Source organism: Benincasa hispida, chromosome 5, assembly GCF_027475165.1.
Source record: "Benincasa hispida cultivar pf3 chromosome 5, pf3_genome.v1.1, whole genome shotgun sequence".
In the NCBI taxonomy this organism is placed as follows: domain Eukaryota; kingdom Viridiplantae; phylum Streptophyta; class Magnoliopsida; order Cucurbitales; family Cucurbitaceae; genus Benincasa; species Benincasa hispida.
In genome coordinates this window covers 38,806,721-38,825,238 of record NC_143482.1, presented here as the reverse complement: position 1 = coordinate 38,825,238, position 18,518 = coordinate 38,806,721, and the positions used below count along the sequence as shown (strand labels likewise).

Here is an 18,518-nt window from a genome sequence, read left to right as displayed (position 1 = left end):
CAAAAGTATTGGTTAAATTATACATATAATTAAAGACATTAATAGTTAAGATTAGTAGGAACACACTTCAAAGTTCAGCCAATCACAAAAAGAAGAGAAAAAATATGTGGGGTGGGGATCATAACATCACCTTCTAACTCCAATTTGATTTAATTATTTTCACATGAATGAAAGACCCTTGAATATATGAGTTCTTTTATATTTTTGTTAATATGTTTATTCAACTATCTAATTCATTATTTTTGTAAAAAGAAAAGGAACTTTCTTCATATACATTCATGATAAGAGTATCCCATTTTATCCATCATATATTTACTTTCAACCCAAAATTTCATCATGAACAAATGGAATGTTAGGATATTCTAAATGCAAGGCTCTTCCACCTTTTATTAGCTGAAAGAATTGTGTAGAAACATTCAAAAAATATGGATCATCTAAAATAGTCTATTTACAAAAAAGAAGCACTAAAATCATACTAGAAAAGGTGATTTGGGAATATGGAACCTTAAGCTTAAGCAGAAGCTTTGTTTGTTTGTTGTACTTTCTCCGCTTCGAGTGAAGGTTCTGCACTCGATCTATTCGGCGTGACTTGCTGCTCATTATCTTCATCAAATCTATCTACACTGTGAAGAAATATTCCTGGCATTCAAGAGAAATATGTGTCGATATAATAATCGGTCTTTCTTTCTTATTAGCTCGAACATGCACTTGATATGTGTTTGATGCATAAAAATGAGCATTGGATTATTTAATTGATTTTAAATTTTTTAACACATTACGGACCTACTCATGGCATGTTTTTTGAAAAGCAAAAAGAAAACTCTTCACGTTTCACTAAAAGATGAAGGTAATATCAATCGGAGCATAATTAGTTAAAACACATATCTTCAACTAGGAGATCAAAGGTTTGAATTCCCCATCCCATATATATGTTTGAACTCACCTAATCAAACTATATCAAAAAGAAAAGAGGAATGATACTTTCTTTTTATTGTACTGTCTAGTTTGTTTAGTAAATCTTATTGAATGATGAAACCATATAATTGGCTGCCTGTCACATTTTCCTCCTCAATGAAGGGTATTCTTTTCCAATGTTTAAATTTAGATACTAAATCTATTTTTACGGTATTAAATATCTAAAATATTTCAAAATATACACTCGTATTTTAAAAAAAAAGAAATAAAATAAAATATACGCATTTGTGTCCTGCTTTCCTAGGAAAGCATGTGTTGTGATGTTTGTCATATCCGTGTCACATGTCCATGTTTCTCATATAATTCAGGTGCAAAAGAGTGTAACCAATGTTGATTATTAAATTCTAAGGGGCAGCACAAACGTAATCAATACGCAAATATCTATGTTTCCAATTTAATGCAATCAACAGAAAGAAAATTTGGTAATTTACCTATGAACCATATAATAGCAGCTGGGAAGAGAAATGCTGTAAGAATGAGAGAAGTCTTCCTCCAGTCGTTAATATGGTCCTACACAATCATTGATATCATTTAGTGCCACTGAACCAGTAATATTGTTAACACTTGAGCAAAAAATATTAGAACTTTTTGATACTGTGAGAAATATAAATATATAACTAACAAAAAAACATGGCAACAGTCGGAACTTCAAGGCTAAGTTACAAATTTAATGCATAAACTTCGATTTCTTTTTTCAATGAGAATCATTCCATCATAATTTCATTGATATTGTGATATTACAAAAGGGAAAATATGCCAATGAAATTACATGATGCTATTCATTTTTCCTATAAGAGAAGTGAGACTGTAATCACAAAAAACTGGGTAAATTTACACCAAGACAGAGAAGTGTACAATAGATGATCAAAGAATAGTGTAAATTCAGTTTCCCTGTGTTCAAAAATACGGTGATTCCATTCAATCCATATAAGCCATAAGAAGTCTTTGATGATGCATTTCCATAAGATTGCCTTCTCTTTCATGAAGCGATGACCAATAATAAGTAATATTTAGCAAAGTTAGAGGGTCATTAGGGAAAACCACATGGTAGTTGAAGGACATTAACAACCACCTCCAAAACGATTGAGCATATTCACAAGAAACTAGAATGTGCATAATTGTTTCAGCATTAGCACGGCAAAGGACGCACCAACTTGGAGCAGACTGTTAGGTTCCCACCCTGCAAACTAGAATAACCCAACAACAAAGAACTTTTCCAAAACTAACTTTGTAGGGAAGAATACTGTGAACAACTAAAACACTCGAGAATAATAAAGTGGTGAAAGAAAACAAACAAGGATTGTTGCCAAAACTCCCAGCCTATTCAAGAGGGCTGGATTTCTCTCCTCTCAGCTACTTCAGCTCCAGCCAAATATTCCACAACCCTCTTCTTCCTCCTCTAGTCTGTTTTATAACCGTCTGGTGGTCCCTCCCCCTTTCCATTAATTCCCACTCCTTGAATATTCTCCCTCCTCATTAGTGATTTTCAATGCATTTCCCTTTTTACCCCTTCTCTTAAATGTGTGAATAATTGGAGGTCTAACAATACCGCTCGCCCCAAAATTCACCTTGTCCTCAAGGTGGAAATGAGGGAATTGCTCATTCATCAAGTAAACTAGCTCCCATGTTGCCTCACTGTCTGGTAGCCCCTTCCATTTCACTAGCCACTCGTTGGACGCTAACTCCCTGTTCCACTGTATTCCTAGGATGCTGTCTGGTACCATTTGAAGTTCAAATTCTTCTGTCAACACTGGTGGATGTTGCTGAATCTGAGCTGCTTGACCCAATTTCTTCTTTAACTGTGAAATATGAAATATATTGTGGATGTTTGCCCCTGGTGGAAGTTCCAACTTGTAGGCTACCTCTCCAATCCTCTCTTTGATTCTGTAGGGGCCGTAATATTTAGGTGCCAGTTTCTCACATCTTTTGCGTGCCAAGGACCTCTGTCTATAAGGTCGGAGTTTGAGGTAGACTCCATCGCCCACTCCGAAATTCAATTCCCTTCTTTGTTGGTCAGCCTGTTTCTTCATCCGGTTCTAAGCTACCACTAAATGTTCCATTAATGCATTCAATGCCGCATCCCTTGCCATCAGCTGTTGCTCTACTAGGTCATTAGTAGTTTTCTTCTCTCCATATGAAATCAGTGCTGGTGGTTTCCTCCCAAACACGGCTTGAAATGGGGTAGTTTTAATGGACGTATGAAAGGTGGTGTTGTACCAAATTTCCGCCCACGGGATCCATTTACTCCATTTGTTAGCCTGCTCGTTACAAAAACATCTCAGGTAGGTCTCCAAACACCTATTGACCCTCTTTGTTTGTCCGTCCGTTTGTGGGTGGAAAGGAATACTCCTTTTCAGCACCGTTCCCATCATAGAAAATAGCTCCTTTTAGAAATGACTCAAGAAGATCTTATCTCTATCTGTCACAATTGACTTTGAGACTCCATGATGTCTGATCACTTCTTGAATAAAAAGTTCTGCGACTTGCTTTGCAGAAAACGGGTGGCATAGCTTGACAAAGTGAGCATATTTACTTAGTCTGTCCACGACAACCATTATAGAGTCGAATCCCTCTGATTTTGGAAGTCCTTCAACAAAGTCCATCGACAGGTCATCCCAAATTTGTTCTGGAATAGGAAGAGGTTCGAGCAGCCCGGTGGCTTTAGACTTTGTTTTGTTGCACTTACAAACCTCACACTGCTCTACATATCCCTTCACATCAGCCTTCATTCCTTGCCAAAATATTTCTCTCGACATTCTTTTATAGGTCCTTAGGAACCCTGAATGACCCCCCAAAATTGAATTGTGAAACGTATGGAGTAAAACCGGAATTAAAGTTGAAGTCTTCGGAATCACTAACCTCCCTTTGTACAGGAACTATCCTCGCTCCCATTGGTACTTTGGCTTCCCTTCTGGGTTTTCTTTATAATCGATATTATTTTCTGTAGCTCCTCATCCTTGTTGACTTCTTTAGGTACCAACTCCACATCTAATATAGAAGGTGTTGTTAACATAAATAATTCAGTCGTGGGAGGCAATCTTGACAGAAGATCAGCTGCCTTATTTTGAAGGCCAAGTTGGTTTTGAATCTCAAAATTGTACCCATGAGTTTGGTCAGCCATTTCTGAAATTGAGGTTGTACTTCTATTTGTTCAATCAGAAATCTGAGGGTCTTTTGATCGGAAATGACTGTGAACATTGCCCCCAATAGGTAATGGTGCCACTTTTGGACTGCTAACACCACAACCATCAATTCTCTTTTGTATATTGATTTCTCCTGGGCTCGAGGGGACAATTTTTGACTGAAATATGCTATTGGCTTCAAATTCTGCATGAGCACTGCTCCTAGCCCAAACCCAGATGCTTCCGTCTCAATTACTAATGGCAATGAGAAATCTGGAAGTGCAAGAACCGGGACAGTAACCATAGCCTGCTTCAAATCCTCAAACGCCCTTTGAGCTTGTTAGTTACAGCCAAACGCGTTCTTGTAGAAGTTGGGTGAGTAGGGCTGTAATCCGCCGATACCTCTTCACAAACCTCCTATGATAGCCCATGAGACCCAAAAATCCCCTAAGTTCTGAAACGTTTTTAGGGGGTGGCCAGTTTACCATTGCCTTGATCTTCTCTCCGTCAGCTTCTACACCATCTTGAGATACCCAATGCCCCAAATACTGGATTCTGGGTTGACAAAATGAGCATTTTTTCTTGTTAGCAAATAATATGTGATCCCTTAAGATATTGAACACTACTGCCAGGTGTGTTTCATGAGTGGATATGTTCAGGCTGTAGACCAGGATGTCGTCGAAGAATACTAGTATGAATCTTCTCAAGAATGGCTTGAATATTTGGTTCATCAATGACTGAAATGTGGCTGGTGCATTGGTCAACCCAAAAGGCATCACCAAAAATTCATAATGCCCTTCGTGCATCCTAAAGGCAGTCTTCGCTATGTCTTCTTCTTTCATAAGTATCTGGTGGTAGCCTGATTCGTAGATCTAATTTGGGAAAAACTGTCGAACCATGAAGTTCATACAACAACTCTTCTATAACAGGTATGGGAAATTCATCTGCCACTGTTATCTGGTTCAGCCTCTTATAGTCTACACAAAATCTCCAGCCCCCATCTTTCTTTTTAACCAGAAGAACTGAACTTGAATAAGGGCATCTACTAGGTCTGATAATGCCTGCCAATAACATCTCTCCCACAAGCTTCTCAATCTCCTCTTTTTGATGATGCCCATACTTATACTGCCTCACATTAACTGACGGTTCCCCTTTTCGAGTGAGGGTCTGGTGGTCGACCTCTCTTTTGGGAGGTAATCGATTGGAGTACTGAAAACATCTTCACTTTCACTGAGTAAGGCTTGGATCATCACTGGAAGTACTTCATCTTGGGTTGCCTCCTCTGCAATGATGTCACGATTGTCTGTGATTTCCAGGTTCTGGAACTCAATCAGGAAACCTTGGTCTTCATCCTCCCATACCTTAGTTAAAGCCTTCAACGATATCTCTGTCCGGGTTAATGAATGGTCCTTGTCTGTGAAACACATGGTCAAAGAAGGCCAATGGACTCCATGAATCCAGTCGTGAATAACCACTAGATTCCCAGAATTACATCCATCTTTCCCAAATCCATTGGAAGGAAATCCACGCTGACTTCTAAGTCTTGTAGCTTTGCTAACAATGATTTGCAGACTCCGTTACCCTTTATGGCTTCTCCATACCTATCACCACCCCATACTTCATTGTTTTGGCCACTGGTAGGTTCAGCCTTTCGATCAGACGCTGGTGTATAAAGTTGTGTGTTGCTCCACAATCTATTAGCACGACAACCTCCTCACCACGAATGACTACCTTCAGTTTCATTGTACCGCGTCTCGAAAATCCCATCATCGAACGTAAAGAGATTTCTACTTCTTCAATTACTTCCGATGAGTTTATCTCAGTGATTTCCTCAGCCTCTTCTCCTTTCATTATCTCTTCCTCTGTTTCATCAGTGGATATGAATAAAAATAATTCACAATTTTCTCTTACCTTACCGTGATGTCCTTGCGAGTATTTATCATTGCAGCGAAAACAAAGCCCCTTCTCCAATCGTTCCCTGTACTCGTTGTCGGAGAGTCGTTTGACTAGAGGTTCTTTCTTCATCGGACTCCCTCTAATTGGAATCATGATCTGCCGAGTCGTGCCCCCCTCCATTCCCTTAGGGTTTGTCTTTACTAAAGCGCTGTTAGTTTTGCTTCCCGCTTGGGCTTCCCCTTCTTTGGGCCCAATAAGGCCAAGTTCGTTAAGGGTCAATCTAAGGGCCAAGTTGCGATCGTTCGCAAATTGGGCCTCTCTCATACTTTCCTCCCGACCCACCAGATGTCTACTGATGACCTCCACCAGTACTGCCAGCTCCAATCCGTTCAAAAATGCATCGATGAGAACGCTTTCAGTGATTTTTGGTAACGGCGCCGAGTAGTTAACAAATTTCTTCACATTATTCTCGAAACTTCCCTCTTGCTTGATCCGTAATAACCTTGCTCCGAGGCTTCCTTCGTTGGTGGGTCGATAGCGTTCGAACAGCCTCTTCTTTAGCTCGTCCCACATTCCAATCGACTTTCGATTATGACTCCATCTGAACCAGTCAACTTCGTCCGGTGCGAAGCTCACAACAGCCACCTTCACCTTCTCCGCATCACTGAGCTCATGAATCTCGAAGTAGTGCTCTACCCTGTAGACACAAGACTCTGGATTTTCTTCGTTGAAGATTGGCATTTCCAGTCTTTTATATTTACTTTTATCTGTCCCTCCAGAGTTCACGTTCGTCGTTGAATCAACCTCATCCAGATTGCCCTTCATCTTGAGCCTTGATCCTTCGCTCATTCCCGCTTCCTCATTCTTCCTCACCGAACTATTTTCACAAACGTCTTCAGACAACTTTTCCATACTTTTGCAAAGGCCGACAATCATACTCTTCATTTCCTGAATCTCCCTCTCACTAGCTTCCAACCGTTCCTCGACCTGTTTCTGCGCCATCTGCCTTGTTCACCCCAAGATTGTTGTGGCTCTGATACCAATTTGTTAGGTTCCCACCCTGCAAACTAGAATAACCCAACAAAGAACTTTCCCAAAACAGAGTATACTCTATGATAATATTATTTATGAACTTTGTAGGGAAGGATTGTTGCCAAAACTCCCAGCGGGCTGGATTTTCTCTCCTCTCAGCTACTTCAGCTCCAGCCAAATATTCCACACCCCCCCTCCTTTCTCCTCTAGTCTGTTTTATAACCACCCGGTGGTCCTTCCACATTTCCATTAATTCCCACTCCTTGAATATTCTTCCTCCTTAGTAGTGATTTTCAATGCATTTCTCTTTTTTACCCCTTTCTTATATGTGTGAATAATTGGAGGTCTAACACGGACACTATCCAAGAAGCCTTTTTTTTTATGAGAGTATCGGCTGTGTTGATACTGCTATGGATAACCTCCCATAGAAAAAAACGAATCTTCTTGGGTATAGGGCCCTTCCATATATTATCATAAAGGATGGTGTTTCTGATCATTACCATTCATAAACTTTGATGTATGTATATCCCTAGATTTCGAATTGTAATTCTAGGCATTACCACCATCAACTAAATAGTCATTTCCTAGCTTTCAACAAGATATATGGCTTCCAAGGATAAACATTTTTTTTATAGGAAACAAACAAGGATAACAAACATGAAGTTAAGAAACGAGCCACAAATTTGTTTTGGATCCCTTTCCAACTAGAGAGTTGGCCTTTGATGCTTTGTAGAGGATTAAGATTCCAAAGAAAGTTAAGTTCTTTTCTTGGTAAGTTTTACTCAGTCAAGTGAATACTTTGGATCGGATTTCAAGAAAATTGCCTTCGTTAGTTGGCCCTTTTGTTGTATCTTTTGCCGGAAGGTAGAAGAAGATTTGGATCACTTGCTTTGGATGTGTGAGTTTGTAAGGTCAGTGCGGGACCGCTTCTTCCAGAAGTTTAATTCTATGTTGGCTCGTCAGAGGGACATTGGTAGTTCGATTGGGGAGTTCCTTCTTCATCCACTTTTCAGAAGAAGGGTTAGTTCTTGTGGTTAGTAGGAGTGTTTGCTTTGTTATGGGTTTTGTGGGGTAAGAGAAATAACACAGCATTCAGAGGGATCGAAAGGGATCCTTTTGATGTTTGGGCCTTGGTGAAGTTTCAAGTTTCCTTTTGGGCTTCGATTTCGAAGGCTTTTTGTAATTACTCTTTAGGTAACATTTTACTTTCTTGGTCCCCAGAGAGGCTTTTGTGAACTTGGTTTTTTGTATGCCTATATTCTTTCATTTTTTTTCAATGAAAGTTATTGTTTCTATCAAATATATATGTGTATATTCATAAGAAAGATATAAAATAAAGAGGAAGAATTAAGATACCCATTTACACCAAACTTAAGTGCCCATATATAGAGAGTATAACAGAGCACAAACCTGGAGAATTCCAACAAGAGGTGAGGATGGTACATCTCCAAAAATGTGGATTGAAACTGTGGAAATAGCCATAGAAAGCGGCCTTAGACTAGGCGTCACACAATGTAGGCATACGAAATTTACCGGACCCTGCAATGAAAAAAACAGTTATATGAACAATAAACACTAAACTCACTTAACTGCTTCCTTTTTAATATAAAAAGAGTAACCAGTTAAAGAATATATAAAATATATTAATTGTAGACTAACATGTTTTTGCATAGGTTTTTGAGTTTAGTGGGGAGTATACCTTAGCCTACTGACTTAAAATTTAGTATAAACTTTAGATTATATTAGAGTTGGAGCTTAGCAAAAAATTTTAAACGAGGTTTAAGGATTAATTGAGAGATCTAGCCAAACTATGCTATTCCTTTATTATGCATATGGTTACCTTTTCTATCAATTGTATTAGAAAGAAAAGACGTTTGAATATGATTATCTTTAGTGATAGATCATGAAGGATGATTAGAAGTCACCAATGAGCAAAACATGCTTTCTTGGTTAACATTGTCGTCATTCCCATCTATCGACAAAGCAAACCTATTCCTTAAAAAGGTATGCTATGTCCCCCTTCCCCATCCTTGTTACATTTTCTTGGAATATAAGTACACAATTGTATAAACTATAGAACAAATACTGTTCAGGCAAGTTCAGCCCTGTCCTTACCACCTTTTAGAGATGATATTCTCCTTTTTACCATTGCGTGTACACACATTTACAATTCTACAAGTCTGACTCTTTCATTGGGCCTTCAGCCACTATTATGAAAGGACTGTTGTCTTTAGGTATTGGAACTAAAGAATTGGCAGTCATATTTAGGTTATGTAATAATCAATAAGAGAAGGTTATAAACTTCGTGGAAAAATCTAATGGAAAAGAAGAATATACCTGTATGGCAAATACTAGTAGTTCACCAATTGAGAAAAGAACCAGGAAGCCATACATGCTTTTGAAGCAAAAGGAACCAAAGCAAAATGCTGCTCCAAGAAATACTGCCGCAGACAGAAGCTACATTTGAAATGTAAGTAATAATATGCATCATCAGACATATAATACATAAAAAGACTTTTATTCATAAAGTTTCTGCAAGTTATATTATAGAGTTCGTGATCCCAGACACAAACGTTACGTATAAGATGACAAAGATAAATGGGAAAAAAAAAAAAAAAAAAAAAAAAAAAAAAAGAAAAGAAAATTACTCAAGCGTATTCTAGGCTAAACCCATCTTTATCCATCTCACCCAATTGTCCAACCATAGTTTAACTCCAATCACAGTTAACCAGGTGGAAAACTCTTCCTACTACATAATTAAAAAAAATTTATTTTTTATTTTTTATTTATGTGTGCATGTGCAGGCGCATGTGTGCATGGACGTGTGTGTATGAAAGAGAGAGATTAGAGTGAGATGTACAAAGATGAGTGCATCTAAGTATTGTTAAAAAAAATATAAATAAATAAATGAAAACTATTTTGATTTTTTTATGTGCTAAAACCATAATTTATCCTCTACTGTTTGTGCAAATTTTCAAATTGTCTAATGCTCTAAATATTTCAATTTTATCATTTAATGTCAATCCAAGAAATAAATCCCTTTTAAGTACAGGGACTACCAGGGACTACCTTAAAAGCATTGGAGATAGTGTTGCTCATGCGATCCAAAATATAACCTCCTGCTAGTGTTCCAAAGATTCCAGATACAACTGTAACCCCTCCAAATATCATATCTGCATTTTTCTGTCAAAATATTTCAAAATGTCAAAAATCCAACAATATCTCCAACTTTAAGTCAACACATTCATCCAACCAATTAACATTGATTAAATGATCAACTTAGTTTCTCGTTTTATTTTTCTCACTCTCTTTAGGAGTTCAGAAGTTATATATCAGGAACATTTGTTTCTTTTCGTTAATTCAATAAAGTTTTGTTACATTGTTTTTGTTTCTTTTCATTATTCAATAAAGTTCTGTTTCTTGTAAAAGATAATGATTAATAACGAGTTCCGGAAGTCTTTTGACAAAGTTTTTTTTTCTTCTAGTAAAACACTTCTATAAGCACTTTTGGAAGAATCATTAATTAACTGCGTGCTTTTAGAATTTTCAAAATGACTTTTGATTATGTAATTAGACACAATAAAGTTTTCAATCTTTTTTTTCTTTAATTAACTAAAAAAAGTTCATTATTTTATTAGTCATTTAAAACTCGCCCTAACAGAAAGAAGTGGGAGAGAGAGTAAATGGTTCGATATCCAAGATTATAGTCATAAGATAAAGTGCTTTCACCATTTGATAAATACTGTAACCAGCTTTGGGCCCCCAATATGAGTATGCTCCTATGACAAAGTTATATGCCACATAACCTAAAAACAAATTTCAGAGTTTAAAGTAAATTCATAGAGTGTGATAATTGAAAGTACTTGTATCCAAAATCTCAACATTATTATGATCAATAAGCGAAAAAAAGCTAGGATAAATTAAGTGAAGGAAATACCTAAAACATTGACGACAAAAACCTTATTGACCAAAAGCGCTTTCATATCTTTCACAAATCGCAATACTTCGCTAAGGACAGAACTGCCATAAGTTAAGGACAGAACAGGATCAGATGGCATATTAGCATTCAATGTCTATTGCTAGATCTCTCTTACACATTATAACTACAATGAATGAAGAGAATATGACTTCTATTAGTTTTATTTAGACTAAAACTCCTCTACATGAAGTTCGTCTGTACAATGCAGCATATGTGCCATGCCTAGGAGTGCCCATGGGGGCTAGGATGTTTAAAGATACCCTCTTAAGTTCTAAGTTCAAGCTTTTAAATTGGAACTTAAGACTTTAAAACCCTTGCTACCTCTCGAAGCAAGCCGGAAAATGAACAACCTATGGTTATATTAGACCAGCTAAAGAAAGACGGAAAATTTTAAGGTATGGCAGGAATCTGGATACTCCTTCCATTTATTGCCTACCATGTCAGCATCCTTTTTAAAATTGATGTAGGGTCCACGATCATTAACAAATATTAATAAAAGGAAAAACACAGCGTGAATAAAGGGATTATGTACTCCCATAGTGCCAGAAATGTTTCCAAGGAAGACGAGGATTTTAGCAGGTTTTGTGCCAATTGCACATACATTTATGAGTTCAACTGTTCATTCTCCTGTCACTGATGATATAGTCAATGTTATGCATTGTTCATTTTGCTATCAATGTTGGTATAAATGGATTTAACAATTGAACTACCATACCCACTAAAAAGTTGTGCTAGATTCAAGCTTAACAATGATTCGCTTACATGGAAGAATTTTCTGCACTCTTCTCTTGGAAATCCTTGGGAGATACTCCAACTTTAGTTTTCAAGTCATCTAATACCATAGACACACCAAAAAGAAAAGTTATGGCTCATAAACATGGCAAACATGCACAAGAAAAACAGAGAGAATGGGGCAGATGGCAAGTAATGTACCCAAATGTGATGCAAATGACACAGGAAAAATCAATATTACTGGAATACAATTTTCACTATATACTTCTTGGATAGGAAATGGGCTAGTAGTAAATTGAAATACAGATATACAAGAAAAGATTAAATCAAAGCATGGATGAATGTAGTAGGAAGGGCAAGGCATCAGTCTAACCAGGTCACAGGAGGGCTGTGGTGATTTGTTAGGATACCTCCTAACAAGAACACTAAAAGATAGAAATACATATTGTAATATCGATAACGAAACTATAATATATCTCAACACATTCTAGAGGGCTGAGAATCCTCTCCTAAATTTCCAATTAGGAAATCATCACAAATTTCTTCACACATCTAGCCATCCTCTCCCATACTATTTATAACCAAAAAAACTAACAAACTTAATGTTTATTTACTAGAATGCCCTTCCTATTAATCATACTAATTATCCTCACATAATCCTAACTTGGAGCCTTACATGATTCATATAACAATCAGATATATCTTCATAAAGCATTAATTAACTGAACCTACTTAAAACTTTTCTTTAGAAATAACAAAACCAACTCAATGCAGCTCTGAAAAATATTAATTTAACTGAGATACGAGAAAATTAGCAGAATTATAGCTGAACTTTGCATGCCTATGGGCCTCTATTGAATTTCCTATGATTTTTATATGCAATCCCATCTAAAGAAGAAAGATGGATTGCAGATGGCAACACCACCAACTATATGAACAAAGATTTAAAGTCTTAAATTAATTATACCAAGTACCTTTAACTGATGAGGCAGTCGTATCTACAGGTATTGGTGCATTAGTTGTCTCTTGAGGAGCAAAACCTGCATCCACGCATTGTGTAGTTAGAGCACAACAAAAACTGCTTGTATGATCTAAACTTGATCCTTACCCTTCAATTGCAAGGGTTTTATAACAAAACCAAGAACTGCAAATGAAACCATCAATATTGCCTCCCCCCAAAATGCATAGCGCCAGCCTAAATGTTGACCAACCTATGAATTAAAAATTAAAGTTATTCAACTACACAAATACCAAGACAGGATAATGAGAAAAAAGCAGAAAGAAAAGCAATCATAACATGGGAGAAAATTTGTTCAAATTTTAGATTATGAATTATTCTTTGTTTGTAGTATAGGAGACTACACTGATGCATCCAATAACAACTTACAAATCCACCGTAAAGATAACCAATTGCATAGCCAGTTGGTATACACATGTAGAATATTCCAAGCCAACCTGTTTTCTGTGACAAATGAGAAAATGTTTCCAATTAGATGGACAATATACTAAAAAAATGCTTGATTGTAAAATTTTGAGGTGACAATGGCGAATGAAAAATCTACCATTAGCAACTTCAAGTTTATAATTATCTAAATTAGGCTGTTGTTTACGATGGAAATATCACACTTAAAAAATTTTTTTAAGGAACACACAGGTAGATATATTATTGTGATAAAATTTCAAGCAAATTCTAGAAGGAAATAAATGAACCTTCTCAACTGGTGCATTGTCATCAATGAATGGTGCAGCAAGACTTATAAATGAAGCCTCACCAACACCAACAATCCTACAGATCAGAGAAAAAGCATTACATTCATGAAGATGAGAATAATCCCCATATAATTAAAACAGAAAGTAGAAAAAGAGAAGGATAGAAAATAACAGAGAAATGGAGGAAAAAGATGAGATATTTGCTTACATGCGACATACAGCAATAGACCAGAAATTAAATGAAAAACCACAGCCAACTACTGCCAAAGTCCAAACAGATAATCCAACACCAATAAGCCTAAACGGATTTGCCCTGCAAAAATTAAAAGATATAGCTTCATAACAAATAAATTTGAAGAAATTACTGCTTGTTCTTGTAGATGTGTTCTTTCTGTGGTTATGATGCTAGTAAATTCTCTATGTGCAATTGTTCTCCGGCTGATTCTTTATGGTATAACTGATTGACCATTTTTGGGTCAAACCATCACGAGATGTCTGATTGTACCTTATAATTTTAGGTTCTACCTGATGGCACTTCTCGTGCTATTTTTTCTATACATTTATCTTTAACAATTTCTTGCTTCATATGAAAAGTTTATTCAAAATCAACTTTAGAATGTTGCCAATAGAAAATCAAAAAACAGTATAGTCAAAGGGGCAACAACTTGATCATTGAACATTTTGACCACTGAAGAGAAGAATAGGAAAAGGGCATTGGATTAACTAGGTTTTATGAAAGATTGGGATTTCACCATTTTTGGGGGGATGATCCTCAATTTTCAAGTGGACCACACATTTTCATTCCATTTTATTGATTTGATAAGCAACAATTGAGGCAAGGTTCTGCACATCTTGACTAAGTTTGCCTAAAGTTGTCTCGTGCAATTAGTCGAGATGTCATAAGCTTGTTTGAACTCTTGCAGATATTAAAAAAGAATTGCAGCATATTTCAATTACTCGATTTCATTTCAAGTGCTACCATGGAATGCATCATATTCACATTTCACAGTTAGGGGTCCAACATCAAATGAAAAGGTTCGACGTACAAATTTTACAAAAAGAAGCAGCTCTAGAAAGTTATAATAATATAATAAACAAGAAAAAGACATGTTAAATATTTAATAAAATGATTGTTCATATTATACAATTAATGTTGGAAGCCATAAAAATTCAAACATGTAATGTTGGAAGCCTGAAAAATTCAAACATGTTATATCTTGCATCATTAGGTAAGGCATTCAAGAATTATTTAGATTACCTCTTTGCTAATGATGCAAATATTGGACAAGCCACAAGAAGTCCAACCATAAAAGCAGAGGATAGAACTCCATCCTCAAAATTGCTCAAGTTAAATTGGCCCCTAAGCAGAATAATCCAATAACACATCTTTAGAAGACGAGATGAAACAGTATTAGGTTGTTAATAACACATGTTAAGTGATTTACAATTCGAGCCAATGAGGCTATTGAAAGCAAGATTACATAGCCAACTATGGTTGATTCCCTTTTACATTGTAACCTACTGGATGTGTTTGAAATATCAAAATGGACAACTAAGGACCATTATATCAGCTACGACATTGATGGAAAGATAGATGTAGCAGTAAACAAAAGATTAAAATATTTAATAACTTAGTATTAGAAACGACTGTAGTGTATCAGCATAAAACTAGAATGAGCATACATACAACAAAGAAAAATTACCAAAAAATTTTGACAAATTCAGACATCTCAATGTAAGAGACAAAGCAAGATGCTTTTCTCCATCCCAACAATCCTTCTATCTAAAAGGAGAACAAATAATAATAATAGCAACAAATATTTGACCCCAGCAACCCCTCACTCCACTTGCATGACAAAGAAAAAAAGATGAACTAACAATATGGTGCAACAAATGACAACAAAGTTTCTCATGGTGTCCTTCAAACAAATCTTACTGTATTCCGGAACCAGAGGTACATGTACCATCAGTTGTGCAAGTTGTCCGGTGCCCATTCACACCATTGCTTGCCATTGCCCCTCTATCCATATAATTTATCAGGTGGATGACACAAAATATGATAAGCAGCCTGCAAATTCAAACATACATGTATTAGTCGCCTGACTTCAAAAAAGAAACTTATACAAAGAAAACTTCAATTGAAGCTGAGAAGTTGTTCAAGACACTAGGAAGATATGACCCAAGATACATAGCCCCAAAATATCACAAGGTTCTCAGTAAGACCTATTTTTTCCTTGGAAAAACTCTCTTATTCCTTTAAGTCAAATATCTAAGGGCATGTTTGGCCCAAGGAGTAGGAGTTGGGAGAGTGTAGCTACTTCACTTCTTGTCTAGTCCAAGGTGTTCTTAAACCCCTTGTGGGCCCACGACCACAACTAAAGAACAACAATTCATGACTTATTAACTTCTCGCAATGTGGGTTCTACGATCAAACAATTTCCCTTCTTGCCCCAAATGCTCCCTAAAAAACAACATTGTTACATATCGCTTGCCATGCCAACAAATTCGTCATAGCATCTTAAGAAAAATAGACAGCCTTGGTGTTTCAAGTTCGGTTTCCATCTTCTAAGTCCTTGTTTGTTTAGTAGTGAGGCAACACGGGTGGGAGGTGAGAGGGCTTTAGATTTATAGAGAGAGAGAGAGACTAAAGTCTACCCAAGCTAAAAAGATTAGAATGTGTGGGTCTTTGGTGATATGAGAGTTGCAAAAAACTCGAGATTATCGATAAGATCAACCTTAGATGAGTTGGAGTCCATGGTCCTGAGCAAAAGAGGCGTGAGAGGAGTGAATGTCTTACAGTAAGATGATTCAAAAGAGACGAAGAGAATTCATAAGATTCTTCCATGTTCCAAATTCAAGAAATATGACCAAGACAAATCCTATCCACCATATAAGGCATAAGTACACTCATAAAGTTGTCTATCATTGCATAGTAGTTTAATATCCGGCCTCAGTAGTCTCAAATAGCGGGTGCAGGCCTGCCTCTTTCATTAGGCGATTCACCACTGAAGCGAAGAAAAGGCTGTATCAAAAAAGGGGTACTACGAGTACAAGCCCTCTATCCCATGCATCTAACCTGCTTGTGTGGCTCACGAGTTCCACAAACTCGACCCTGTCTCTCCAACACGAACCCCATGAATGCTCCTTTAATGGTTGTGCATGTGCTCAAAAGTATTCAGTAACAGTAACCCCTTATTTCTTCCCAACCAGAATTTCAAAAAGGAAAGCAACAACAAAACTCATCCACAAACGATTTCCTTTGTAAAATACAGCACAGTAATCTCACTACAACAAAACCACATGGGAAAACTCAAAATGCAAGCTGACATGATAAATCAAAAGGGTTTCCTTCAATTGCTACAAACCACCATATAATCACTAAGAAAACAAAATTACACATATGTTCCCTCACCTACACCAAACAAAACATTGAGAGAGCAAAAAAAACCCACACAACTTAAAAGAATTGTATCTATAACAGAAAAACATAAAAAGTTGAGAGTAGCTCTTCACAGAACAAAATTTTCCAGAAAACCAACCAACCAAACAAGCATGCATTTAGAAACCCAAATCACTGGCAGTAATTTTTTTTTTTTAAAAAAAAAAAAAGTACCTCAATGGCGTAAACCAAGAAGGGTTAGAAGCTCCATTAACAGAGCTCGCCATATCCGCCATAACTGGGGTATTACGCTCCTCTAAACGTTCAACTGGCTCGTCCTTTTTAGCCATCGCGTTGAGAGAAACCCAGAAACAAAAAGAGAAAAAGCAAAGAACTTTGATATCTTAAGAAGGTGAATTTGTGGGTAAAGTCATGGGGATTGAGAATGAGAGTGGAAGGTAAAACAGAGAAGAGCGAGAAGATGGTGAAAAAGCTTCTGTTTGGCAGTGAAATGGAGATTTTGAAAATGGGAGAAAAAAATTGAAGTGAAAAAAGCGATTCTAAGAATAGGGGATTTCAGATTTAGAAAAGTTGAGTTAGGATTTAAGAAGATAATGCTGAAAAATGATCTGTATCAATTATGTGTTCACTATTTCTGTTGAGATTCTCTGATTTCAACTGTTATTCCTACTTACTTTTTTTCTCTCTAAAAAAAGCAAAATTACTTTGACTCATATATTTAGCTTTATTATTTCAAATATTTTGTCTCTTAGATTCTTTAGAATAAATCTTTGATTTATCGGATTACGGAAAAATAATTGTTTAGATAATAAATGTATGTTTTTTTTATGTATAGGATTAATTAAAGGTCTATTTTTGTTTTTTTATTCAAAAATTTTAAGATTGTATTTATCTTTCCAAATATTTAATTTTGAAAATAAGTATTCATCTATATTAATTTTATAAATACTTATAAATCTTTTCAGTTAAAATTTTTTATTTAAATGATAAGAAAATCAATTCAAACAGATTAAGTTATTTTAGATAACCGTATTGTTTGATAACTACTCAAATAACTTCGAAAAGAATCTCAAACTTTATCTTTAATAATTTTTATCAAAAAAAGAAAAATAATATAAAAACCACAAATATATATAAATAAAAGTTAGTTTAATAATAAGGGGTAATTGAAACATTAAAAATGGATAATTGATCCAATTGAAAGTTCATTGCAACCAATCCTATAGTTCAAGACAGTTTTTTGCAATTTTTCCAAAAAAAAATAAATATGTATTTAAAAAATGTATTCATATAAGTAGTAGAAATTAGATCCAAATTAAACATTTAAATTTATACATTTGTTACAATTTCTTAGTTATAAGTTTGAGGACTCAAGTTTTACCGTTTTAATTATATAATCGACTGCAAGTTTTTGCAATGTACCCTAAAAATTATTAGAAATATTGTCAAAAATCTTATTTGGATAGTTTTTTTAATTATAACTAAATCAAATCAAATGTATAGAATTATTGTGTGCAGTATAAAATGTGTTACAATTCAATTATATATTTTTTTAAAATGAAATTAATGTAGATTTTTTATCTAATTTTTCCCCTTCTTTTTTACTTTTTCATTTTTATCAATGGGCATTCATCTTATCTTAAAATAATTAAAAAAACATCATATACATTAC

At 35.8% G+C, this 18,518-nt stretch overlaps 1 protein-coding gene across 2 annotated transcripts; it reads right to left on the bottom strand.

The window, feature by feature from the left end:
• Positions 1–358: 358 nt before the first annotated feature.
• Positions 359–17,533, bottom strand: LOC120077949 (putative sphingolipid transporter spinster homolog 2). Of its 2 annotated transcripts, none has more exons than XM_039032083.2 (16): positions 17,060–17,533; positions 15,383–15,514; positions 14,705–14,806; positions 13,655–13,759; positions 13,447–13,522; positions 13,124–13,198; positions 12,845–12,947; positions 12,711–12,776; positions 11,767–11,836; positions 10,963–11,045; positions 10,755–10,831; positions 10,095–10,208; positions 9,363–9,482; positions 8,436–8,564; positions 1,407–1,485; positions 359–639 (listed from the first exon to the last, which is right to left on the bottom strand). In XM_039032083.2, exons 1-16 carry the CDS (start codon positions 17,173–17,175, stop codon positions 512–514), a joined length of 1,575 nt encoding a protein of 524 aa, XP_038888011.1. In that variant the 5' UTR covers positions 17,176–17,533; the 3' UTR covers positions 359–511. The 2 variants fall into 2 exon arrangements, with proteins under 2 accessions (XP_038888011.1, XP_038888012.1); XM_039032084.2 differs by having other exon boundaries at positions 15,411–15,514; positions 17,060–17,403.
• Positions 17,534–18,518: the final 985 nt, after the last annotated feature.